Here is a 26,589-nt window from a genome sequence, read left to right as displayed (position 1 = left end):
CATCACTGAATTTGTTCCATGCCTGGTATAGGTAGTCAGTTTTCGACACGCCAGACACATAGAGGTAAACACTTCCAAGCCCATGGTTTGCCCCATGCTTGTAGCGGAAATCACTCGACAGATCTATACAAAACTCGTTGCATAGCCTTTTGTACAAAGCAACGTCATAATGATTATTGAATTGGTTGAAAGGTGGGTCTCCGGGCAAAGCGCTCATGCTCTGAATACCTCCTAGCTGGTACAAAAGGCACCCGACAGTGAAATACACGTGGAATTTGTAAAAAGCTCTTATCTGCTGGGGCAGATTTATCCCGTTGTCAAATATTTCGCGAGAAATTCCACACCCCTGTGTCCGCGAAGTTGAGCTGTTGCGGCCAATATTTCATGTCAGGCCCTCCTAACCAGTGTTTTGATTTGGCTCCAGAAGTGTGCCTCAGTGTGGTTTTTTGAAATATTTCTCTGAATTTTGTTGTGAAATATTGGTCAGGCATGACGTAGATTTTGATTTCGGTGTTGAATATTTTCTTCAAGCTTGGCACTTTTCCGTCGAAAGGTTCCGCAGGGATGGGCAAAGAAACTTTTGAACCAAGTGGCAACAGTTGATAAGGAAAACCTCCGCTGTCTCCCAAACCGAGCGCCTGTTTCATTTCCGTGCTCCAATACCGCCTGTCTGAACCGAAGACGCTTTGAAACGAGCCTTCGCTTTCTTTGAAAAACACCTCTGCGGTTGTGTTATTTTTCTCGTCGATGCTTTCTTGTGAAACGAACCGGCTTTTGTCCGCTTTTGGAAAGTGGTTTAAAAAATTTGTCCATGCCTTTTCCTTTGCGATTGCCGCTTTTTTCAAAAACTCAGGATCTTTCCACGGATTCGCCATTGTATTTGAACACAATTTTGTTTGTTAAATATAAAATAGTTGTTCTCACTATTGTCACGCAAGAGAATGGAGAGACTATCTATTTTGAAGAACCGATACTGAAAGTCCATTTCATGAAACTCATATCTTGTAGTTTATTGAACAGCTGGGACACTTTGAAAAAAGAAGGTTCAGCCACCTTGGGAGATAAAGACAAAGATATAGCTTTGTCAATCAGTAAAATAATGCCAGGGCATTATAGTTTAGAAAGGATGGCAAAAGAAATAGAAGGTCTGTTCGACAAATATAAATATAAAGAGTTGCAAACAGCAATAAATCAACCTGTTGGCCAGCTTGTAATGATAAATTTGGGGAAAAAACCGATTGAACTTGATCGCGATTTAGCCACTTTGCTTGGTATTGGGCGAAAGTTGTCGCCTATAACCTTTGTAAAACAGCTTACATCTCCAATGACATTTCATTCATTGTTATTTGATCGACACAGAACGGAATCTGTTCAATAGCAAAAGGTCAGATGTCTTAGCTCTGTTTGATGTGAAAGGGAAGCCTTTTGAAAAGGTAAGCTACCACGGTTCTCCGCAACAGGTTTTGCGAGACTGTTCTACAGACAAGTTCATAAATAGCATAACTATTAGCATCAAAGATGGAAATGGCAAACTCTTTGATTTCAAGGGCTTCCCGCTTCTTTTTGAATTAGAGTTAAATTAAATTTCTTTATATACAATGTCTTCTGCAAATCTGTTACCTCCAAGCGTGCCGCCTGCAGAAAATGAAAGCAGAATCTCTCCAAGCCTTCCCGAAACGACAAATGCCGATAATTTCCGGCTAACTGAAATAAGTAAAATTGAAAAAGAAATATCTGTTGAGGTTGAGCATTACAGGCTTGTGTTGAAAAAATATAAAAAAGCCCGAAAAGCACTTCACTATTCCGTGGTTGGCCTTGGCGCTGTCACGGCAGCTCTGTCTTCTGGGGCTGTTGCAACAACACTCACTGGTGTTGGAATTGTTATCGGCACGCCTGTTGCCGCAATAGCAGCTTTATCTGGCGCAGTTTCCACTGGCCTGTCCATTGTCAACAAGAAGCTTGAACGCAAAATTAATAAACACTCGAGAATCCATTCTCTGGCTATTGCAAAACATGACTCGATAAACAGCTGTCTCACAAGCTCTGAATGATAATCGTGTTTCTGACACGGAGTTTCAACTGACCACACGTGAAATGCAGAAATATCGCCAACTTAAAGAGACTTTACGCTCAAACTTTGCGCAAAAACAAACAAATCCACTCCAGCCAGATATTGAAAAAATGAAAAACCAGCTTCAGCAAGAATTTATAAAAAATCTTGCGTAGTCCAGCACAACTTTGAGCTAAATTTTGAGCGAAAAACACAAAACTATCTCTAAGTCTTATTAAAAACAGATGATTGTGTTACACCGCGTTACCTTCACGCGTGACGTTGCGTGACTGGGTTACGTTACTGTCACGCGTGACGTTGCGTGACATGTCACACAAAAGGGCAAAAGCCTTGTTGGGGGTGCTCATTGGCTGTTCTTGCCTAGCCCCAGCTAGGACTTTCCCGCCGCTGACAAGGCGGCTGTCGATTCCCATTTTACCTCTGGGAACGAGGTTTGAGATCCTGAGGGACCTCTGAGCACCCCCCAGTCTCCACTGGGCCGGGACGGGTTCACCCGGGGTTGTTGCCGTGGACGGCCTCACCCCATACCCCTGACAAGCGCCTGTACGTGCCATATTAGGAATCAGAGGGGGCCAACCTCTCATCCAAAAGCACCTTCATTTGCTTGCTAATTACAAGAATAATGCTGCAAGCTTTATATATTGATCCATTCGCCTCTCCTATCACTCGTGGTGTAGCTTCTGTGTCCTTTGCCTAAATTTCGCAGTATTTTCACGCATATGCATGTGCTTTTGGGGGGCCAGATGATGTCATGCTTGCTATAATTAGAGATTGGCTGAATAAATTATATCCCAACAGCACTTCTGAAGGCCAAAATGGTTGTGCTTTTCCACATGATTTGCTTTATTTTCATGGAACTTTCTACACCCGTTTGGCTGAAAGAGTCCAGACAGATAACATATCAAGTCGTTGAAGCCATGCGAGAAGCAGAGAAAACTTAAACGGGCTCGATTGAGTCCCTTGTTCAAGGAATATTTCATGTTACGATTGATTGAACGCTGTGATCAAATCTTGCTATTTTCTTGTTTCCTACTGCTCGCTTCACTTCGGCAGCTTCTGTGGTGAAAAAAGTAACTTACAGCGCGTTTACTGAGCGTATTTTTTTTGTAAATTCTGTTCTGGTTTGTTTTTTTCGGCCCAAACAAAAAAATCTTGAGTTGTCCTCCATGTTTTTCAGTACTGCTCGTCCAAGGCCTGGGAATATAAATATTTGGTTCCAGTCTTTCTGAGAAAAATGTCGCGCAACTCACAGATTTCAAAACAAAACTATTGCTTCGAACGAAGGTTAATATCGTTGCCACTCAGTAAAATTTCTTAAAGATTTCGGCGTAGGCGTTCTCGTCATATATGCGGTAGCCGAGATAGTGTTTTACTCCATTTTTAGAACACTCGTAACAGAGTCTTTTTACAAGACAGGATTTGCATTTACGGCAAAACATGGCCTTTACAATTCTTGATCGTTTTTCACAGAATGCCGCCTCTTCAATCTCGTCATACACCTTATCCCAGCCCATTGCCTTTCTTTCTCTCATTTTTATTGCGACATACTCCTTGTAAATTATTTCACGAAGCTCTGGAGGGAGGTTTTGAATGGCCTCGGAAAGTTGACAGTTGTTCGATTGCAGAACATCGGACGAATATCTTGCGGCAGCCATCTCGGCGTATATACTGTGCAGATACTTGTTCAATAGGAAAATATTTCTGGTGCACTTTTGTATATAATCAGTGCAGGCATTTTCGGTGTCACATCCACGCTTTGTTTTCTTTTATGTTGTGTTGCATACACACACATAGAGACTACTGGTTCTGGACGCTGCTGTGATAAAGGGGAGGAGAACGGACAAAAATAAACCTCCCACATTCAACTTCGTGGGTGGGTGTGTGGAAGTTGAACGTGGAAGGTTTATTTTTGTCCATTCTCCTGCCCTTTATCACTGCTGCGCCAGAACCAGTAGTCTCTGTGTGTGCTCAACATCCCCAAAAAACTCCATGACCTGATTGAGGACTTCCCATTTGCTCCACCATCTGGTTTTGGAATGAAGTCGCATTGCTGTGCCAGTTCTTGTCTTCCACAACAGCTGAGCAGCTCGACTGAGAGAAAACATGGTGTTCCAACACCTAGAAAATGGGTCTAGGACACTAAATTCAAAGAGTTTCCCAACATTATCGATTGTGTGTGAGAAACAGATGACATTAAGAATATTGGGGAAGAAAAACATGACTTCACATAATCCAGCTTCATTTACTGATGTACCATCTCTCCTTGCTGCTAGAAGATGGTTTGGTTGCATTCCATACTCCACAGCCAGGCACTGAATCAGCCTTTGAGCAAGCTCTTCCGCATTCATGCTCTTGGCTAAAATTTCTAATTTGAGAAGCCTCTGCTGTATATTCCAATCTTTGTCAATGAAGCGAACGATAATTGCCAACGCTTCTCCAAGTCTGGTGCTCCCATCAAAGATCACAGAAAAAGCACTGTTGGCAGCTATTTCGGATTTCACAAAGTCTATCTCCTTCTGACGAATCATGGGAATGAATTCTCCTAGATGGTTCCAAGATGTCAAGCGATGACCATATTTTTCAAGAAATTGTCGCAAACTGTCGACTTTTAAAAGGGGAATACCTGCCTTCAGTAGAGCTTCCACAAGCTCATATCGATAGAGCCTCATGTCTTCAGGTAGTGTGGATCCTTTTGCTCCTCCGCTTGTTTTTGCAAGAAGATCCTTGATATTTTGATCTTTCTTCTTGCTTTTCTTAATATTCTCCAGCACTTTGATGTGCTTTATGGATGATACATGTTTCTTGACAGAACTCTGTATGGAAATATGGATAATGGCTGGAACTGCAATCTACCTTTACGTATTACTTGAAAGTGTTATTACCTGAAGTTTTTTCTTTCCAGTGTAGTCTGGGTGTCGAGTTTTTAAATCCAAATGTTGTGAGCAAGATGGCACAATTCATGATTTCCAATCAGCAGAAGTATGTGCCATCTTTGCAAACTGAAGAAGAAACTGTAGTCCTCAAAACAGTTCTGTTTCATGGAGATCAGCTATTCAAAGAAAGGGCCAGAAATACACATTGGGTCTACCAAGATGATGACAATATTTATGACAGATTGGAGGGACTGGAAACAGAATTTGCAGATTGGCATGCAAAGTTTAACCTTAACATAGTTGCTATATGTTTACATGTAGTATGGCAGGGGTAAATCCAGGAAAATAAGGGGTGGGGAGTATGTAGTTGTTGTCATCAATAGACATCTTTTGTAAATAGCTTGCCTCTTACCAGAAAATACAATTTTAAAGAAGATTAGTTTATTAGCTGGAATGAGATTGATAAGGTTTGAATTAATACAAGATGACAAATTGAGCTCTAATAGTTAACAACATTATCATTAAGATAACAATTTTTGTAATTCAATGTTTTGATTTTAATTAGGTGTTGTGGAATTGAAGGGAGGGGGACCAAAATCCTATTCATACCCATGAATGTTATTATTATAGCTTTAACCTTCTTGCAAACTTTTGCCTTTTGACATTTCATCCCTTACAAAAATCCATGGATCTTCTGTGGACTTATGTTTTCTTACTGCTCCATAAATTTTAACTTTCAATTATCTGTGATCACAACAGAGTAGTGACACAGGTTTTCTTGTCTGTTTTTTTTTTTTTTTTAATCTGTGCTATGTCAATGTAACATTTAAAAATTTTTTTTTTTAATTTACTGAGACCCACGGCCTTTAAATTTTGGGATAAAGCCCCACTACCACCAATTTGCAACAGAACAAGTTATAAATTTTATCAAAAAAGAACATTTTCAACATGGAGATTCAGACTTGCTATCTGTATGTACTTTATATATTAAATTACAGACTAACAACTGGCATGACTTTAAAATTAAAAGTTTCTAAATGTGTCTGAGTGTGTAAATTTATGATCTAGATTTTTTCAGGTTGGAAGTGACATACATGTATTAGTAAACCACACCAGTAAACCACTCCAGCTGTAGAGATTGGAACTTCACATGTGAGCATGAATCAATCTTTCAAGACAATTGCTGCAAAGGGAGTAAACAATCATTATAATGAGTATAAAGAATTCCACCAACAGGAAATAGAAGCACATGTCTGTGCTTCATTTATGGAGATGTCTGGGATGAAAACTTTTGATAGTAAACACAAGATACTTTATTTGAATGAGCTCATTTTATGGTCACATCATTGTTTGGTTCCATTATTTTGGTTTCCATACACATAAATTTCTATACTTTCTGGTGTTAACATGAGGTCTGTGTTAAGAAAGGCAGCTAAAGCAATACATGTAGCTTCACTGTTACTCAGAGGTCATTAGTAACACAATGTATTGTCACTCCTACATTCTTAATGTATACTATTACAGCCCGTGTTCTGTGATCTGCTAACAAACTGTTTGTTTATTTATTTATTTTCTAATAAAATAACAACTTTGCAAATTAGAGGATCTAAATGATCTAAAAATCTTCAAATTCACCCACAGTAGATCAAGTTAAGAAATTCCTCAGGGAGGAGGAGTCTCAAAGACTGAAGGCAGTAATATTACTGATGTAGCTGTACGCAGTATTGAACATTTTAAAGTGATGCTCTCATTTTCCCCCTGTATGCTTTTTATGTGGAATACATGCTCCAGATTATGACATGCCATCAAAAGATGACTTGGGAATAGGAGGTCGAAGGAAATCGCTACATGAGCTTCGCATAAAATATGTGGAGACGTATCTAATGACAGGAAGTGAAGTTGAACCTTTGGTTCTGCAGGTTCATGAGCTGGAGAGTGCTATGGGTGCAAATAGGTTTTTGTGTCGAATAGAGCGATGTGTCCCAGACGCAAAGCTCTGCAACATGGCCTGGTGTGGGAAAGGTATGAGCCTAGGAAGGAGAGAGACATGCTGGGTTTTTTCCCACTGCAGAGTGTCTTGTGGTCTGGTATTCTCAACTAAAGCTACCAGAAATGGGTAAGGAAAAATAAAAACAGTGTTGGTGCTTGTAAGTGCCCCCGCCCCAACACACACACCAAAGTACTCAAGTAAAACGTCTTACTTTTTTTGACAGGACAGATATATCAATTTCTTTAATCAAAAGGTTTTGAGAGGTTCCTGAAATTGCAAAATGATGTCCCCTAGTTAAATCATTTGTAATCCCTGGGGAACTATGTAATAGTGCAATGTAACTAGTAGGCAATTCCCAAGTGTAAATTTGTTTTTTTTCTTTTCTAGCCACGAAAGCAAGAGACATCCCAATGTCACTGTTGAGGCTCAGGATCTAGACTAGTCGGTATTTGGATAAAGTCCTTCTCACAAAAATCAAGAAGCATTTCTTAGTAATAGCTGGTAACAAGAGTTTTCTGAAGTAATCTGATGTGCTGAAAACGAAAATGCTTGTTACCAAAGTTCATTTTGTGATCTGCAGTCTGAAAATGACATCAGAAAATTGACATTTAGAATGAAGTCATCGCAGTGATAAATGTGTAGAAAAGGGGAAACCACTGAGTTAAATGTCACAAATTTGGATTTTCTAGAGCCAGTTCAGTTATAATATGTTACATGCTTTGTATTTTGAGGAATTTAAGACTTGCCTGTCTCGTGGGTCAATGTATGACGCCATTTATGTTTTCATAATATTCTCTCACACAGAGAAACACATTCTTTTCAACTGGCCAAATTAACAGAAAAGTGTTTCATATGCACTGTTATTTTGGGTTCAACGGGGCTTTTTTTCAATGTAGTTGCTGGCTACCCATTTGAATGTGAAAACAGAAACGCGTTCACGGTCGCACTTCCCTAATTTCGCTCTTACTGTCTGAGTCCAGTCCAGTGGTAAGTAAGCCTGGTTACTCAGCTTCATTGTTTAGTATGCCTTTGCTCGATTTTTGGCAAGTAGAAAGCTGTTTTAAAGCTGTGAAATGTTGGAATGGATCCAGTTGTGACCCTAAAGAGAGCTTTGGAAGTTGACTTGAAGCTGTGCATCATCTGTCAGAAGCGTAATAAGCCAAAGGACGATGTAAGAGAAGCTGCAAGTTACAGCAAAAATTTTGTTTACAAAGCAATGACTAAATGAAGAAAGTACAGGGACGTAGCAAACAGAGAGGTTATCTATCATCTGGTTGATTTACTTGGAAGAAATGATGATACTTGTATTGTTTTACATTTGGAAACCATATGAATGGATCAGGCTTGGTTGAAGAATGGGTTGAGAGTGGACTGCTTAGGCCAAATGCAACTGAACATGTCATGAATGGAAAAGCCTACAAGAGAGCTATGCGTGCCCACAAGATTACTATGCAGTCATTGTGGCAGCTGCTGATGCCTTTTCTGTTAGAATTCTGCCACAAATCGTACCCAGGTCTCTTCCAAGAAGTATCTGCTCTTGTTTGCTCTCCCAAAAATGCTGCAGCACTGATAACATCCCTGAAGTCACCATGAGTGAAAAAGATGCTCAACAAATTCGTTGCACAAAGATCTGAGGAAAATGTCAACTTCAAGTTTTGGTGGAACTACATGGAAATGGTATCTGTTCTCCTCATGTTCATTCGGGCTCAGAGAGAGGGGATATGGGACCTGTACTTGCACAGTTTCCGCCACATGTTGCCATATTTTTTCAGATATGACCATCTGAATTATGCAAGATGGGGATCAGTGTACATTGCAGAGATGGTGCAGTTGCCAAAGGAAGTCTTAGAAGAGTTCAAAAAGGGGAACTTTGTTGTCAAATGGAATGAAAGCAAGTTCAACCAGGTCAGTCCCAATCACAGCCTTGAATGGCTGAATGGGATAGGGAAAAGAGGTGGAGGAATCGTGGGCATAACCAAGACGTCATCAGCATTGAATGGCTGGACGGGATAGGGAAAAGAGGTGGAGGAATCGTGGACATAACCAAGACGTCATCAGCATTGAGTAGGTGGGCTCTGTCCTATAACCTAAGGTCACAGATAGCTGAAATTACACACACAATGTTTGGATTGCACCAAGTTTTCTCTCAATGAATCTACTCGTGGTAGGAAAGATCGTGACAAGAAGGATGAATGTTCTTTGCTCACCATTCTCAAGCAGTTCAAGATATTTTCACTACCAGAAGATCCAACATGTCTTAATAACATTGCCACTAAAGATCTTGTCATTGATGAAATTTAAGTCTCGCTGTTAAATGCCAAAGAGCTTGGTCAGCAACAAATGAAAGAATTTGTGGAGCAAAGTTTGCCAAGTGTCTCTCAACAGCAGCAAGATAGATCATCAGAAGTGAGATTCTGGGACACGATGCACAAGAATAATGCTCCAACTATTAACAACTTGTATCAAGTTATAAAGAGCAGCAAAGAAAAGAACAAAAGTACAATTTTAAGAGCCGACCAAAATGTCCTTCAATACCTTATCATTGCTTATGAAACGGGGCTCAAAGTTGATCTCCACAGTGTGCTAAAATATGTGTTGATGCCTGTACCAGTCACATTAGCAGAGATGAATGGCAGTCTCAGAACTGGGCAGAAATCAGCAAAAATGACAGAATTCGTGGAGCAAAGGTTGCCAAGTGTCTCTCAACAGCAGCAAGATAGATCATAAGAAGTGAGATTCTGGGACACAATGCACAAGAATAACGCTCCAACTATTGATAACTTGTATCAAGTTGTGAAGAGTAGCAAAGAGAAGAACAAAAGCACAATTTTAAGAGCCGACCGGAAATGTCCTTCAATGCCTTATCATTGCTTATGAAGCGGGGTGCAAAGTTGATCTCCCAGTGTGCTAAAATATGAGTTGATGCCTGTACCAGTCGCATTAGCAGAGATGAATGACAGTCTCAGAACTGGGCAGAAATCTGTCTTAGCAGACTTAATTACAAGTGGGATAAATTACCCAAGTGAAATAGAGTTTCAAGGCAGCTCAGGTCTATTAATAGATGGTCTGGCATTAGTTTCTGCAATTGGGAGACCATCTGTTGCTCAAACGTTTGGGGGCTTTGCAGAGAGCTTTCAAGCTGGATCCTGCTATCAGCAAATCAACGTCTTATTTGATCGGTATCAAGAAGATTCCATCAAGTTAGGAATGAGAGAAAGACACACAAAGTTCACTTGCCTTATCCGACATGCTATTGAAGATGGCAGTGTCCCTCTCCCTGACAGTTGGCCAAACTTCCTTGCATTGCCAGATAACAAGTCAGATCTAGCCAGGTTCCTATCGGAACACATCATTGTGAATGCACCTCCAAGACAAAGTTGTTGTAGCTACTGGAGGATTTGTAGATGAAAGGAAAGTGCAATCATTAGGAAGAGCAATCAACCTGTCTGCTCTAAAGGCAACCCACGAGGAAGCAGATACATGTCTGATGGTTCACTGCATCAACAGCAGTCTTGACAACATAGTTTTATCGCCAAGGGATATGGATGTCTTGTTGCTTCTTATCACACATGTCCCCCACATCCCTTGGCGTAACCTGTACATGATGTCTGGAACAGACACAAAGTGAAAGTATTTCAACATCAGGGCTATCTACAAAAATCTTTCAGCTGGTTCTGTATCCACTCTTCTGCCTTTTCATGCCTTAACAGGTTGCGACACAATGTCCTTCATATGCAACCATTTAAAGAAATCAGCTTGGAAAGTATTCCTAAAGCAACATACACTTCTTTCCTCTCTATGAGAGGGAGAGCTAACCGAAGAAAAGATAAAAGATGTCGAGGAATTTGTTTGTAAAATGTACAAATAGGACAGCATTGGATCAGTTGATGAGGCCCGAGCTATTTTGTTCTCGAAGAAAGGAAAACCAGAGGCACTGCCACCGACAAGTGATGCTTTATCACTACATGTAAAGCATGTTTACTATCAGGCAATTGTATGGAAACCAGCTCACTGTTCAGAGCCTCATCTTCCAGATCCTTAAACATTAGGGTGGAAGAAGATCGCTGATAACAAACTTCAACCACTCCTAATGACACAAGATCCGATTCCGAAAGCCTGCCAGGAAATAATCTCATGCTCATGCTCTACTGGATGTACAAATCTCCGCTGCAGTTGCAAGAAGGCTAAATTGTTTTGTTAATAAAGTTAGTACCAGGATCACGTCATTTTTAATGTCATTTTTGTGACGTCATTTTGAGGCTGATGATGGCAAAAAAAAATTTGGTACCAAGCATTTTCGTTTTCAGCACGTCGAATTACTTTCCTGTTACCAACTTTTACTAAGAAATGCCTCATAACTTTCAAATTCTGTGAAAGTCGTCTAGTCTAATCTGCAGGGGGAGGCAAATGGGGGAGCAGCAAAGGAAGATTTCCTGTTCAATTACCATCAGGCAAAGCTGGCCTTTGGTCTCATTTTGTTCGAATTTGACGATGCAATCAAAGCAGGAGACAGCGAGAGGCTTCATGACTTTGACAAGGCTGCTCTGCTACTGTACAAAGCATATGGCAAAACCAATTAGGCCTATGTCATTCTACTGTACCTAGCCAAAAGTGGTGCCATTCTGTCCGAACCAGATGCGCATGACCTTAAATGGAATAGAACATTTAACAAACATGGCTTGCCAGGAAAGAACATTCCACTGGAGTTGCAAACTGAGCAGTTCAATCATAAGGTTAAAGGCATGTGGAAGTCAGTTGCTGCCAATATCAATGACGACTCAGCAGCTAGAATTGCTGATACCATTGAACCAATAGAAGTAATCCAGGATTCTATAACAAGAGATAGTGGGCTTTCAGAAATTCTTGGGTACAGGTCTGCTGGAAATCCTGAATTTGCTGTTCTGCAATTGATAAATGATCTAGTACAGATAGATGTTTTCAAACATGAAACAGGTAGGAAAGGACACCCATCCTTTCCAGAGTTCTCTTCTAATTTACTGAAGAGTCTTGATTACCGTAACCTACATACATGGATGAATGGATTTCTAACAACATGGGAGCCAATCAATGAAACAAATAGAGTTTAGCTGCATGCAAATTGGAGTCTAAATAAGTCTCTCCCCCAGGCTCCTCATGGCTTTCGCACTTGTTTTTGTGGCTTTGCCGCTTTGTTAGCGTGCTCAAATTGCAGCAGTTCTTCTTGAGGCAGTTCTTCCAGTTTCTACTCAATCTTCTCTCCCAAGCTGAATCCAGGCCTCTGTAACAATTTTGCTTCCAGCTGAACTTGCTGGTCAATGTGTAAGTTTAGTTGAACATCTTTAAATTTGCCAATCCTTGTAAACACATATTTCTTCAAGTAGCATCAGCAGTAAATGTACTGATAACCTCAAGAGGGGTAACTGCTCCATAGGTGCACAGCTTCTTCATGTTTCACATTTAGACACACTTGATATGATGTTTCTTCAGTTATTCCCATAAGGCTTGACTAATGGCATTTGCACCTGCCCCAGAATTGATGATTATCTCCTGTGGGATATCTCCAATGTTGAATACTACATATACCTGCTTGTTAGAACACGGAATACACCACAATGCAACATGTTTAATAATCCAACATGGCCAACCCACTTTTGCACACCCCTTACATTATGTAAGTCATCAAGAAATATGCATCTGTGCATCATCTAGACCTACATGCAACATCTTACATGTACATAACCTGAACTTTGGTAAATTGCCAATTAATGTAGTTCTAAAAATGGTCCTGTAACCAGGTGGTTGATTCATGATTGGAAAACGTTACTCTGGTTTAAAAAATGTAAATATGTTAGTAAAAATTTTTGTAAAAGTCCCATGTTTCGGCTAAAACTTCAGCCTTCATCAGGGGAAAGTGACAAGGAATTTGTAAAAAGGCACGTTCTTATACTGTGCAAATCAGCAGATCAGAGCTAATTATGTCCTGTCCCTTAGGGCTAAATTTAAAAATTCGTGTAGCAAATGCATGCCATCACCGCAGTTCAGTGGATTCTTACAAGTCTTAATTTCCCATGCTTCTAAAATATGTCTGTTGTGCCAATTTGTGCTTGTACGTAAAATCTTTGAAGATTCCCAGGAGATGGTGTGGCCAGAGTGTAAACAAAGTTCTGCTAAAGCTGACTTGTGTGAGTGTTTGTTTACAACCGCTTTTTGATGTTCTCTGAGCCGGGTGGAAAATTTTTGTTTCATTTCCCCGATGTAGCTTCTGTCACAACCTTGACAGGGAATTGAATAAATTGCACCATGAGTCTGATCTTTTGGGATTGGGTCTTTTGGTTTGGGAAATAAATTGCCAATGGTATGGTGTGGTTTTAAAGCAACTTTGATATTGTAATTGCTTAGGATTCGCTTAATCGGTTCCGTAGTGCCCCTGACATACGGTAAAATGCAGAAACCTTTTTTGTCATCCAGTGCAGTTGCAGGCATTTGTCGAGAAGGCTGTTTTGGTTTACTTGCATGAATAACAAAGTGTTTTGGGTAGCCATTCGACCTGAGTTCCGCGATCACGTTTCATTTCCTTTGATTGTTGGTCAACAGAAGATGGGATAGCTTTTGCACGATCAGTCAGAGACTTGACCACAGCCCTTTGTGAGCAGCCGGATGGTGAGAGTCAAATGAGAGATATCTTTCTGTGTGTGTCGGTTTGCGATAGACTTAAGTGGAGAGTTGGCCATCATCTTGTCGACAGACACTGACATCAAGAAAGGATATTTTCTGTTCTGTTTCTCTTTCAACTGTAAATTGGATCGACAGCTCAATATTGTTTAAATGACTCTGTAAGGCTAGCACTAGGTTTTAACAGCGGCACACACATCATCTACATATCGTTTCCAAAAACACGTTTGAGAGAGAGAGTTGGATAGTGCTCATTTTTCAAGGTCTTCCATGACCAGGTTTGCCATAACAGCTGACACTGGACAGCCCATGGCGGTACCGAAGATCTGTTAGTAGTAATTGTTGTTATACTTGAAATTTGTTGTCAACAAACAGAAATCCAACAGGTCCACAATGTCATCGACAGGAATGGTGGTTCTATCCTGCAAGGTGTCCTCATTGGAAAGCAAATCTTTAGCAACTTGAATGGCGAGTTCCACAGGAATAGATGTGAACAAAGAGACAAAGTCAAAGGAAACCAGCTCCTCATCTTTTTTGAGTGAGACATTTTTCATATGTTCACAAAATTCCACACTGTTCTAGACCGTGAAATTTGTCTTACCCATCATAGGACTCAGGATCTGTGCCAAATGTTTCGATAGCATGTAAGTAACTAACATTTTTACATTTTTTGAACCAGAGTAATGTTTTTCAATCATGATGGTAGTTCTGTTACTGATTTTTAAACTTGTGGCTACATGAAGCGTAGAAAAGTGTTTGTTGCGGGGACTCCAATGAATGCAAATGTGTCACTCACTCAGGTGTAGACACTGTTCGTAATTAGTCGGCCCAAACGAGAGCACCCGAGTCTGACACCATGTTGGAATAGTAACCGAGCCCGACGCCATATTGGAATAGTAACCGTACAGTCAGTGTGAGCCTACCACTCAATGCGTGCATTGTGCCAGCCCGAATATTGCTGATTTTGTAGCTTTTACAGGACCATTAATATTAAGTGTTTTGCTAAATTGAAGTGGAGTTGACTTTGAATGTTTGAGTTAGTACTATGGCCAACTTGAAGGCTGAATTTCATGAGCATTTGAGTCGTCCAGGCGTTCAAAATGACCAGGAGATGTGGATTTGTTTGCTGGAAAGTGAACGGAAAATGATTAAATCTCATGCTAATGTGGTAAGCTTTGATGAGAATGTGTCATATTCCTCGATCTTAATGAACTTATATGAGCAAAACAAACAACTTTTAATGAACAAAACAGCTATTAAAAACAGGACAAACATCGGCACCATTGTATAATATTGTAATTTCATTTTTATGATTTAGTTACATCTAAACCTGAGACCAGCTGAAATTTTGTTTTAACTCTACGACATTGTGTCAGCCTTGCAGTAGTGATGTTTTATCATTTTACTCTCCAAATTTGGCTGATTAGATCTCCTGTGAGATCCAACATTCAATCAAGTAGGACCATCGTTCACAGCTTTGGAGTTTAAACACTTAAGTTTTTCATGTTGAGTTGGCCATGTTCAACTGGAATTGAGTTAAGTTTAGATTAAAATTGTGTTCTCTATACTTGTCTTGTTTATTTTAGTACAAGGATCTGAACTCTGAGTGGGATGTGAAATGCACACAAACTTGGAAAGAAATTCCCAAATACTTGATTTTGATAAGCTTAAATGATTTTTATCCTGTCTTTTGTTTACACTTTTGCTTCCTGATTAAAAAGATAACAAAGGGAAAGAAACCCCCTCTGGGCTTGTCCCCAATTAGTAGTTAATAATAAATACATTGACACTTCAATAAAGCTGTTATTACTATTGTTGGAACACATATTTATGGGTCGACAGATTTTTCAGATCAACGCTGAAAATGCTTGCAAAAGAGGCTACTTATTTTGATGTATTTTACGTGCAATATATATAGAGACAAGCGGTTCCACATTGGAAAGAAGTGCTGTCTCATAAGAAACCTTACCTATAGCCTTGAATGAAATGCAATGAAAAACGTTTGTGAGCTCTTACGACTTGAATACATGCAAGTTTTTCCAGCAGGCAGATCAACATTAATATCTGGGTGTGAGGGAAGGGGGGTAGGGGGAGAGTACTCTATGATTTGTTGGGCAGGAATGTCCTCTGTGACCCAAGAACCCTTGGCCTTTACCACTCCATGCTCTGCTGCAATTTTGCCACCCTAGCTATTCTGGACGTATGTCTTTGTAACGTGTGCAAAAAAAGCCAACAAAAAAAGCTTACATTTTGTGAGTTAAGTGCAACCTTGCATGGTACAAAACCCGGCTTGTTTTAACAGCATTTAATGATACACCAGTAATTGCAAGTTCACCAATATGTTTCATCTCTAGACTACTTAATCCATGAGTTTGGCCATAGGTCTCCTTTGATTCTTGTACACATGTATTTGTCTTTAGGGACACTTTATATTTTATGGGGGTGACCGGGTTGGAGAATCAGAAATACCTAATAGCTGTTTTGAAATCAGGTTACATTTTTAAAGCAAATCTTGATTCATTCTAACTTTTTCAAAGCATGCACATCGGAAATAGTATTAAAGCTGACACAAAATTATGGCACATTAACCGTATAAAAGTTATTTTATGTATTGCAACTTGTGTGCTAATACTAATACTGTTACTTCGGTTAACCTCAAGCAGTTTGGGCTTGATACTGCCCCTTGCTTAAATACTGGTAGCTGAGTTGAGTCAAAGAAAACTTGAAATCTAGCTAAAGAGAAGTATATGTGTACATGCAATAACTTGTAAATAAACTGTTTCCAGCAACTGATTTATAACTTGATGGTACATCATTTTCTGAAAAAGTAAAAAGTAAAAAATGCCATGCTCAATATCATGCTCACTTAATTATCACAGTTTGTTGTTGGTTCTCTACTCTGCTCTGAGAGGTTTTTCTCCGGGTACTCCGATTTTCTCCGCTCTTCAAATGCACAGGCATTTCTGAACAAGTTCTTGTGAGCTCCTTGGTACTCCGTGGGTAAACAAATTACATGTTAATTATTTACATATTTACATATTTACATCACTTAACAACACTCTTGATCAAATTAAGCTGGTTCATGTAGTTATCGAAGTCAACTGATCTTTAAAATACCTAATGGCAAGAATCAGTGTTCATGAAATTTAATTTTAACCTTGTTTGATGCAAAATTCAACATATTTATAAATTGTTTTCTACAGTGTTACAACTTTACCTACTGTAACGTCTTGGGTACGCTATAAGACGACAAACACTTTAGATCCGTAAGACATACAGCTTTAATGGCGTCTCCAAGAACTACAAAAGCGGAAAGCATGTTTCGTGCACTCATGCATGACACCACGTCACTATGACGTATAATCGTTAAGTGGAAGTGAAATAAACAAGATACGCGACATCTCCCCTCCTAAGGATAATAGTAAGAAATAATACACAATAATACAGAAATAGTTGCTAATAAAGAGCACAGAAAACCAATGTCTTTGTCCTTATTAATAAAATCTCACACAACAAATCCGGGAACTAAGTGTCTCTGTCCTTATTAATATCACACGACAAATCCAGAATCAAGTGTTACTGTCCTTAAAAATCTCACACAACAAATCCGGAAATAAGTGTCTCTGTCCATGTAAGTCTCGCGACATTGTCCTAGTCCTTAAATTGGGAAGGTGTCTTGACGACATGCCCACTGCGGGTTTTGATCACAGAAGTGCCCAAGCCTTGTTTGCTCTCCTTTGGTAGGTCATCTTGTCCAGGTTTCTTTGGTGTTTCCTTAGCAGGTGTTGTTTTGGAAACAGGCTGCTCCTCTGCTGGAGGAGTTGGAGCGTTGTTCTGAGGGGCAGTAGCTGGCATGTTCTCTATCGGGTTCATCACTGCTTCCTGTTGTGGATGAACTACTGCTCGCTCCAGCTGTTCACGAGTGCGCCTTAGGTGTTTTCAGTTGCGTCAGAACACTCGCCCGTCTTCTGTCCTAACTTGATATGACGGGATGTCTACTTTGGCTTCCACCCTTGCTTGGGCCCACTGTTTGTCTTTGCCTATGGACCTAAGGGGCTGTAAGCGAACTATGTCCCCAGGGTGTAGGTCGTCTAGCTCTCTGGCACCTCGGTTGTAGTTGATGTTTTGCTTGGCCTTTTGGAGCTTCAGCTTCTGATCTACATCTTCTGGTATCTTGGGTTTGAGGAGACTGCTTGATGTTGGAAGTAAGGTCTTGGTCCTCCTCCCAAAGATTCTTTGTGCTGGAGAGGTTCCTAGCCCTTCACTTGGGGTGTTCCTCCAGGCCAATAAAGCTAGATGTGGGTCACTCTTGGACTCTATTGCTTTCCTCATGAGGTTCTTTGATACTTTGACTGCATTTTCTATTTTGCCATTTGACTGGGGATATCCTGGGGAACTGGTGACATGTTCAAATCCATACTGACCGGCAAATGCACTGAACTCAGTGGAAGAAAATGGTGGTCCATTATCGGACACAAGCTCATCGGGAATCCCATGTCTAGCTAAGTGGCTCTTTAGTTTCCCGATGACTTCCTTTCCAGTTTGGTGTTGAGTCTGTCAACTTCAAAGTAGCTTGAATAGTAGTCAGCAGTCACCATAAAGCTCTTCCCATCAAGCTCAAATAAGTCAACCGCAATCTTCTCCCAGGGTCTGGTAGGGATGGAATGGCAGATCAACGGTTCTTTCGCTTGTTCTGCTGGGTGGCTGTTGCAGATTGCACAGAGAGAGATATGCTGCTCTATCTCCTTAGTCATGCCAGGCCAATAGAGGACTTCTCTTGCATGGCGAAGGCAACCCTGAAGCCCTATGTGGCTCGCATGAATCTTGGCTTTCATTTCTTCTCTAGCACTTGTAGGCACAACTAGTCATTTGCCCTTGAAGACCAACCCGTTTTGGAGTGTCAGTTCTTCTCTAAAGGGAAAGTAATCTCTGATTTTGACTGGTAGGTGGTCCTTTGTCTCTGGCCAACCTTCTCTGATTGTAGTCTTCAGTTCTTTCATAACTGGGTCTGATTCCATTGCTAAGCAAATGGTGTTCTGTGTTGTCTCAGAGACAGGAAGGTACTGGACCATGTTTATACTTTCTGTATCTTTTGCTACCTGTCCTCTCATGATGTCTTCATTTCTTGATGACTGGATGAAAGCTCTGCTGAGAGTATCTGCAAGATACATTTCTGATCCCTTTTGTAGACGACTGTTAGATTGTACTTTTGCAGTCGTAACATCATGCACTGTAGACGCTTTGGTGCACTGATCAAACTCTTCTTGAAAATGTTCTCGAGGGGCTTGTGATCAGTCTCTATATTGACTGGCCGGCCATGTACGTACTGCTCAAACCGTTCGACTCCAAACACAATAGCAAGTAGTTCTTTTTCAATTTGTGCGTAATTAACTTCAGCATCAGTCATGGCTCTTGATGCATAAGCCACTGGCTGCCCTTCTTGCATGAGACAGGCACCGAGTCCCTTGTCCGATGCATCACACTGTAATTCTGTGTCTGCTTTGGGGTCGGAATACTTCAGTACTGGAGCGTCTGAGATGATCTGCTTCACCTGCTCAAAGCTTCTGCCTTGAATGTCATTGTCCCACAGGAACTGATTTTGCTCTTTGAGAAGTTCTCTTATAGGGGCAGTGGCTGCAGAGAGATAAGGCGCGAACTTCTGGAGGTAGTTTACCATACCCAGGAGTCTCTTCACATCTTGTTTGCTTGTTGGGGTAGGCATCTCTTTAACCCCTTAGAGTTTGGCTGGATCAGGTTTCAACCCTTCTTCTGATATCATGTGTCCCATAAAGGTTACTTCAGGAAGGCAAAACTTGCACTTGTCTTTATTTAGCTTGATGCCTTTACTGCGGCAGCGTTCCAACAGAGCTATGAACTACTGGTCATGGTCTGCAATAGCTGTGGCTTTCGTCTCTCCGACCCCATAGATCAAGATGTCATCAAAAATAGGTAGGACACCTTTCAAACCTCCTAAGGCATTGTCAAGGCGCCGTTGAAACTTCAGGCGCAGGAGAAATACCGAAGGGCATTCTGGTCCAATGATATCTTCCCCACGGGGTACCAAAGGTGGTGAGGAAACTGCTTTCAATATCCAACTGGATGTGCCAGAATCCATTCTTAGCGTCAACTACGCTAAAGACCTTTGCGTTTGATAATTCTGGGAGCAAGTCGTCGATTACTGGTAGTGGATAATGGTTTCGCTTCAGTGCCCAATTCAGAGGCTTGGGGTCTATGCAGAGACGTATCTTTCCGTTGTTCTTCAACACAACAACCATTGACGACACCCAGTCTGTGGGAGTTTCAACTGGCTCGAGAATTCCTTGACTGACTAAGCGATCAATCTCTTTCTTCAATGGTTCCTTGACAGCAATGGGAACTTTCCTTACAGGCAGAGCTACAGGTGGAACTGATTTATCCAGCGAGAGGTGCAGTTTCTGTTCCAGCTTCTCCAGAGAAGACATCGCTGTAGTCTATAAGAACACTTGACAGGTTACAGGTAGAAGTTTCATCAGATACAAGCATGATGTTGTCTACATTGACTGACATGAGACTGAATTGCTGTATGGACTGTGCGCCAAGAAGTGCCTTGTACCCCTTGGATACCACTGTATACTCTGTAAGATGACTATCATTGTTCTTTGGCTTCCGTGTCTCCAACTTGACACTCCCCAGTGACCTGAGCTCAGAGTTATTAAACATAGCCAAGGTGGTTGCAGTGTTAGCTAAATGTTTTAGTTCAGGATCCTTTAAAAGCTCCTGATAAATCTCCACTGGCAGAATATTCACAGTTGCACCGCTGTCCAGTTGGAACTTGACTGAAGTATCCTTTAATACCAGGTTGGCAAATATCTTCTTAGGGGCCTCTTTGTCATACACAGAATCAATGGATTCGACCATAAGGCAGTAATCATCACTGTCGCTAGCTTCATGCTGTTCAACCATGTTCACTTTCGATGTTCGGCGACCTCTTGGGGTGTTTTTTTCCTTTCGTTTCTTTTGAGTCAGCGGTGGTGGTTTGCCACACATTCCAGCAAAGTGATTCTTTTCTCCACACGTGGCACATGTTTTACCCCAGGCAGGGCATTCTTCTTTTTTCCACAGGTGTTTCTTTCCACAAAATTTGCAGTCAATCTGTTTGACCTGCTTGCCACTTGGCGGATCGCCTTTAGAACTCTTCTTGTCAATGGCATGCACATCTTCTGTATGATCCATGGTCTGCAATTGTTGCTTCATACACTCGTTCGCTCGAGAAATATCAATGCAGCTCTGAAGGGTTAATTTGCTTTCTTGAAGGAGTTTCTTTCAGATTCCTTTATCCAGTATGCCAACAACCATTCAGTCCCTGATAAGGTTGTCCGTTAAAGCACCATAGTTGCATGTTTTTGAAAGTGAGCGCAACGCAGCGACGTGGGTATCAATCGATTCACCCACAGCTTGATCGCATTTATTGAACAAGTAGCGTTCGTAGATCTCGTTAGTTGTACCGATACAAAACTCTTCTAGTTTTTTAAGAACGACATCTATGTCCTTTTTCTGAGCCTCATCGTCAAAAGCTAATCCATCGTAGATTTCCAGAGCTTCTTGTCCGATGCATGTGAGAAGCGTAGCTGTACGAAATTCTTTACTCTCAGTTTTGAGACGAGAAGTGATTTTGTAGTTGTCCCACACTTGATGGAAGCGTTTCCAGTTAACAACAGTGTTTCCTTTTAGTTCAAGTTTTGAGGGAAGCGGCAGATGTGAGCCAACGTGAATGATTTGAGGTTGTGGAGCTGGCTGAGGTACTTCGTCAGGCATGTTTTGCGAGGTTCGAGTTGTTTACGGCTGAAGAACTTGAAATTTCTCTAGGGAGAAATACACAGACGGCATAGGAAGCTCAGTGTTTCCAAGGAAGTTGCCGTTAAACGATCCGAAATACTTCTGACACCATGTAACGTCTTGGGTACGCTATAAGACGACGAACACTTTAGATCCGTAAGACATACAGCTTTAATGGCGTCTCCAAGAACTACAAAAGCGGAAAGCATGGTTCGTGCACTCATGCATGACACCACGTCACTATGACGTATAATCGTTAAGTGGAAGTGAAATGAACAAGATACGCGACACCTACAATATGCACAGTGGATGCATGTGTAAATGATTGTTGATGATTGTATTTTCCCTTCCATAAATGCAAGAAATCACTTTGCTTCTGTGATATTATATGCTAGTGAACTTGCTGTTTTATTATACCCTAGTATTGCTACATCCAGCATTGTGGCACTCAGCATGTGTTAGTATTTGCATATATTCTAAACTTTACAAAACATGGCTGTGGTTTTTCTTTTGATAGTTAAAATGTAAACAAGATGTCCATTTTAAAGTCACAAAAGTGTCAATTGGCAACTGCAGTATTTTGAGGCATATACTAAAACCTGAAAAGAAATAAGCAAAAAGCCAGAAATCAGTGGAAACAATGGAAACATTGAAACAAAGCCGCTGGTTTGCTTGTTGTTTATATATAAACTAGTGAAATTCATTCATTGTGAAGATTGTTGACGTTGAAGGAAACTATTTCTAAATTTGAACCCCTTATCCAGTTGGCAGCGTAAGTTCAAATTAAGGTTTCTGGCGATACTTCTTTTGAAAACGTGCAATGTACTGCTGCTTTATAGGATAGACTAAATATACCTTTATTTCTTTTTTTCTAGATAGAAATATAAAATGGCAGTTGATATGTCAGGCTTGTATCTACATGAAAAGTACAGTGCTTAATTAATGTTAAGTAAGACTTCATCACCAGTATTTTCAATGCAAAAAGCTGTGGTGTCATCTACAAGCATTTCAACAGAAGCATTCATAGTGGCTTCAGGTAGATCATTTGAGTAAATACTGTACAATCTAGGACCAAGTGAGGATCCTTTGGGCATGCCAGTATCTATTTCCATTCATTTTGAAATTGAACCATTTACAGTCACAAATTGTTTACAGTTATCAAGATGGTTTAAGAGCCACTCGTAAAAGAAGTTGCTGATACCTGTAGAAAGTAGTTTTTCCTTGAAAGCTGTGTGGTTGATGCAATCAAACGCTTTTTGAAAATTGATGAAGACTATGCCAATAATTTTCCGTTCATCCAGGGCTAAATACCATTGTTCTGTTATCAAGAGTAGAAAGAGTTCAGGTGAGCTTCCCTTTCTGAGGCCCCATTAATTCAATGATATTAGATTGTTGCAATATAAGAAGTTGTTGAGTTGTTGACTGCCAACATTTTTCAATAGTTCACCTGGAATGCTGAGGAGGGAAATAGGTCTGTAATTTCTGAATTTTTCTTGTGAAGAACATTGTAAATAGTTTTACTGTGTATCATACTCTTCTTTTATCATTGTAAAATGATTCATTAGTTTCTTGAGTTTCTTTTTCTTTTCTTTTGAATTTCTCATCCAAATTTTGTAGCTATACTTTAGTTTGTAGGTCCACTTCAGCTTTTTAGCTGCCATTTAATGACCTACATGACAAATAATGTATGTATGTACGTGTGTATGTATGTAACCCATTGATACCTGAATGAAATTTCCTGGGATCCACCCCTAAATCCCCAGCGTTTTTTTGGATACGTGTATTTGAGAGCCAGTGAAAGCACAGAAATAAACCATATGCGCAGTAACCACAGACACAAGATCAGGTTTTAAGACTTTGTGTATTTAAAGTTGAATAAATGAGGGGCCAGAATATTAAAAAACATTAACAAAAGGAATTAAACCTGATGTTCAAAACTGATAAGAAAACAAGACGATATATTATTTCGTTACCGCTCGACAAGATGTCCCATGGGAGCCAAGAAAATTGAATATGTGAAAATGAGTTAATTATTGATTTCGGAGGACAAAGCAAAACCAAATACGACAGAATTTCCATTCTTGTACTGTAATGGCTAACCTTTCAGAAAACAACGGAAAATGAAAGCGAAAGACACATGTAAAAATCAGTCTGAAAAAGAGATCGCCATAAATTAAACATGCAGAAATCCAGCGTGCAAAGTTACTGTTTGCTTTTAAAACCTAAAATTCCCAAATACAGGGAACCAAATGAAAGAAATGTGAAAGGAAGTTCAAGAAGAATAAATTTTCATTCAAGCTGAGGTGAAGAAACCTATTTAAAAGCAAAAGAATGTTCAAAATTTGCAGGCGTGCTTCACTGCATGACTGCGTGTTGAAATTAATTCTTCGCGCTAAAGGGAAAGCTTGAGTTTTTGCCAACCACTTTTGCAGTCATTTCAACGCCCCGGCTTCACCAATCATTCCAAAAGTTGAATTCAACTTCAAAGTAATAATGTACATTGCCATTTTTGTTTTCTAAAGTCCAGGAAGCTGCTCTACATCCGCAATTAGAATTCAAAAAGCGCTTGAAAGTGCACTGATCGTCATGTTTTCGCGGCGGTTGCAGGAAGGAAAAATTCTTCACTAGAAAGTTTTGAGGACTCTGTACCCGATGATCTTCCATTCTGAGACCACCTAAACATTGATTTGTGTTTTTCCTTTCCATTTTAAGTCCCAAAGAAGTGATTTCTTTATTTTAGGAATAAAAAGAAGACATTTAGAGTTTGTAGATTTGGCCCACAACGCGTCATTACCTGCACTTTTTGAGCACATGATTTTAAGACTTTAGGACCCCTAAAGTCCTCTAAAAATATGTTTAGAAAGTCCATTTTCATTGGTTTATTTGTCCTTTAAAACAAAAGAACAGTAGGAGAACCAAAAAGTCTTCAGGGATGGTAGGAAAGGCAATTGTCCTCACATGCTTTTTTATGGCCAGTTCTGGCCAGCACAGGCATTTGGGGGGTAGTCTTCGCACAGCCATTTACGGCCAGCACTGGCATCAATGGGTTAATCAATTTGTAATATAAGTTTGAAGCAATAACTGCATGTAAATGCATTACATGTAAATTTATCAGTATTACTTTGAAGTGGCCCATTGTTTACATAATATGGACATATTTTTCAGAACCCAGTCATTTGGACCTTACCTGGTGGTAATAAAATAATGATGAACGCTCCCTTTATTAAAGCACTGGTCATCATTGCCACATGAATGTACCTGAAGCTTCTTTTTTTCCGTCTCTGTAGATTCTGCTACCTTGGGTTTTCAGATCAATGATGTGATGACGCAAGATAATATCTACATTCTTCTGGATAGTTTGAGTGACTCCTATGAAATAAACAAGTTGTTGGCTTATAACATACTTCTGGCAACACCTTCTGAGCTACTTCCATTTCAGGTTTGTTTTAAACCAGTAAAGTGGACTTCAGACCCCAGGGTCTTCAGCCTTTAGCCACCCATACAAAGACTTTGAAGCTCCACTAGACAGAAATAATTTAGAGCAGCTGACTGTAGAACTCACATCAAAAATGAAAATTCAAAATGCTTCTTATTTGATCAGGAGAATTCCTTTGGTAAACCACAAGTTACAAAAATAACAACAAATCCACCAAAACATGAAAGTGTCATGGCCACTGCCATTTAAATTCTGAAGAAAATTGGCACTTAAAGTATCAAATTAATTGTTTTTCTAAGTTAGGTGGGACATCCTTATTGAAAAATGTTGTATGAGGATGCCTTTTCACAGGTCAGTTTGAAAGCCCAAAGATTCCCATTTTGAGCACTTTGGTAAACCCTTACAAATGAAGAAAGTTTGCTGGGGAAAATATTGTCCTGGTACATAGAAATGTTAAGATATTTTATAATTTTAATATATTTTATATTACAATAAAATACAATAGCTTTATTCCTGATGTCTGATAGGTTATCTTATCCTTTATTTACAATAATGTTAGTGATGATGATGATGATATTAATAATACTAAAAATGATAATTAAAGATAATATTACTATAAAAAGAACCTTCCTGAAAAATTTGCATGTCAAATACCTTTGTCATTTGAAGGCTGGAAGGGTTCTACCATGAAATATATATTTTCTGCAAACTGGGTGTGATGATGTTACCAGTCACATTAACTCAGTGTGAAGTAGGCATTGAACAATTTGAAAGCACTTCACATCCATGCAGTTAAAAGGTTAATGTTATCGAGCATTTAGAAATACCAAAGTGAATTCTGCCATCTGACAATTAAGGGGGCTATTCGCTTGAGCGAAAAAAGCGGAGACTAGCACTGGATGAAATAGCAAGTGTCGTGGCCCAAAAATCACACAATGCGGACCCATATTCTTTGAGAATACGGATAAATCCGGGAGTATCATGTTCCATGAAACACAACGATTTCAGTGTGTGTCAGGAGCCTTTTTCACTGATTCAGACTTTTTCCATGGCAAAGAAAAGCCAGTCTCGGGACATCTTATTCTTCCTGATTTGTCACAAATAACGGTGTACCGCAAGGAAGCAAAATAGTCAATGAAGTGGAGCATTGTACTTCTCATCTTCACAAAGTTGTTATTGCTCTCTGTACAATTTTCAGCTTCGACCGAAATTCCATGGTACTTGAGGTGTCATTTGGGAGGTACGTGGGAGGTGTCATTTATGGTTCGTGAAGTGTCATTTGGGATTCCCCTCTCAGGATTCCCCTAGCGGATATTTTACTGCACAAAGGGTAGTTAAGTAATAGTCCTAAATCGTGAAGAGGCATCAGTTTTTCCCTTCTTCTGATACATTCATCTATAAATTCCCTCTGCTCACCAATTTATAAATATATCATTGCATAATAAAGAACAACTATTAATATTAAATCTAATACCTTCTATTGAACAAAATAACCATAGCACACAAGAATGCCCAGCCATATGTTATAATTATCATGATTTTCTATAACATTGAAGACCACACGCAAAAATTCAAGCACTTCTGAGAAGAATATTTTTTCACCCAAATCGTCACTAAGCATGGTTTTTCACTCACCAATTGTTTTCTTAAGTGCTCAAAATAGTAACCTTTTGGGCTTTCAAGCCAACTTGTGGAAATGCAGCTTCATATGATATTTTTACGTCCCTGAGTTGTAATTAGGATGTCCCACAAT

General features: G+C 39.9%; 3 protein-coding genes and 1 pseudogene across 10 annotated transcripts in view; 3 read left to right on the top strand and 1 right to left on the bottom strand.

Annotated features, from left to right (window-relative positions):
- LOC145484906 (tRNA (32-2'-O)-methyltransferase regulator THADA-like) overlaps nucleotides 1-26,589 on the top strand; it is a 656,511-nt gene that overhangs the window by 315,442 nt on the left and 314,480 nt on the right. For all 7 annotated transcript variants that reach the window (XR_014049105.1, XM_081463530.1, XM_081463528.1 and 4 more), the window contains one exon: nucleotides 24,688-24,839. Coding sequence is in view for 6 of the 7 variants with exons in the window: in XM_081463530.1 (XP_081319656.1) it covers nucleotides 24,688-24,839 (152 nt within the window). In the remaining variant the exon portion in view is untranslated. The remainder of the gene's footprint in view (nucleotides 1-24,687; nucleotides 24,840-26,589) is intronic.
- The window catches only part of LOC145484925 (uncharacterized), a 174,480-nt gene that overhangs the window by 50 nt on the left and 147,841 nt on the right, over nucleotides 1-26,589 (top strand). The window lies entirely within an intron of this gene.
- LOC145484933 (uncharacterized) lies at nucleotides 4,996-7,404 on the top strand. The gene is made up of 2 exons (XM_081463556.1): nucleotides 4,996-7,060; nucleotides 7,322-7,404. The coding sequence occupies exons 1-2, from the start codon at nucleotides 6,744-6,746 to the stop codon at nucleotides 7,374-7,376; spliced, it is 372 nt and encodes a 123-aa protein (XP_081319682.1). The 5' UTR covers nucleotides 4,996-6,743; the 3' UTR covers nucleotides 7,377-7,404.
- The window catches only part of LOC145484910 (uncharacterized), a 437,829-nt pseudogene continuing 431,232 nt past the window's right edge, over nucleotides 19,993-26,589 (bottom strand). Inside the window, exon 2 of the transcript XR_014049106.1 lies at nucleotides 19,993-21,354. The product of XR_014049106.1 is annotated as an uncharacterized LOC145484910 (transcript). The remainder of the gene's footprint in view (nucleotides 21,355-26,589) is intronic.

Source organism: Orbicella franksi, chromosome 4, assembly GCF_964199315.1.
Source record: "Orbicella franksi chromosome 4, jaOrbFran1.1, whole genome shotgun sequence".
Classification (NCBI taxonomy): domain Eukaryota; kingdom Metazoa; phylum Cnidaria; class Anthozoa; order Scleractinia; family Merulinidae; genus Orbicella; species Orbicella franksi.
The sequence above is the reverse complement of the archived record's forward strand: the minus strand, read 5'-3'. Positions and strand labels throughout refer to the sequence as shown.

What these genes read in the sequence shown, in the direction of transcription:
- LOC145484933 (XM_081463556.1), top strand. Translation starts at nt 6,744, where the DNA reads ATGCCATCAAAAGATGACTTGGGAATAGGAGGTCGAAGGAAATCGCTA. An exon ending in ACTAAAGCTACCAGAAATGG is followed by an intron (nt 7,061 to 7,321) that starts GTAAGGAAAAAT and finishes TTTCTTTTCTAG; the next exon opens with CCACGAAAGCAAGAGACATC.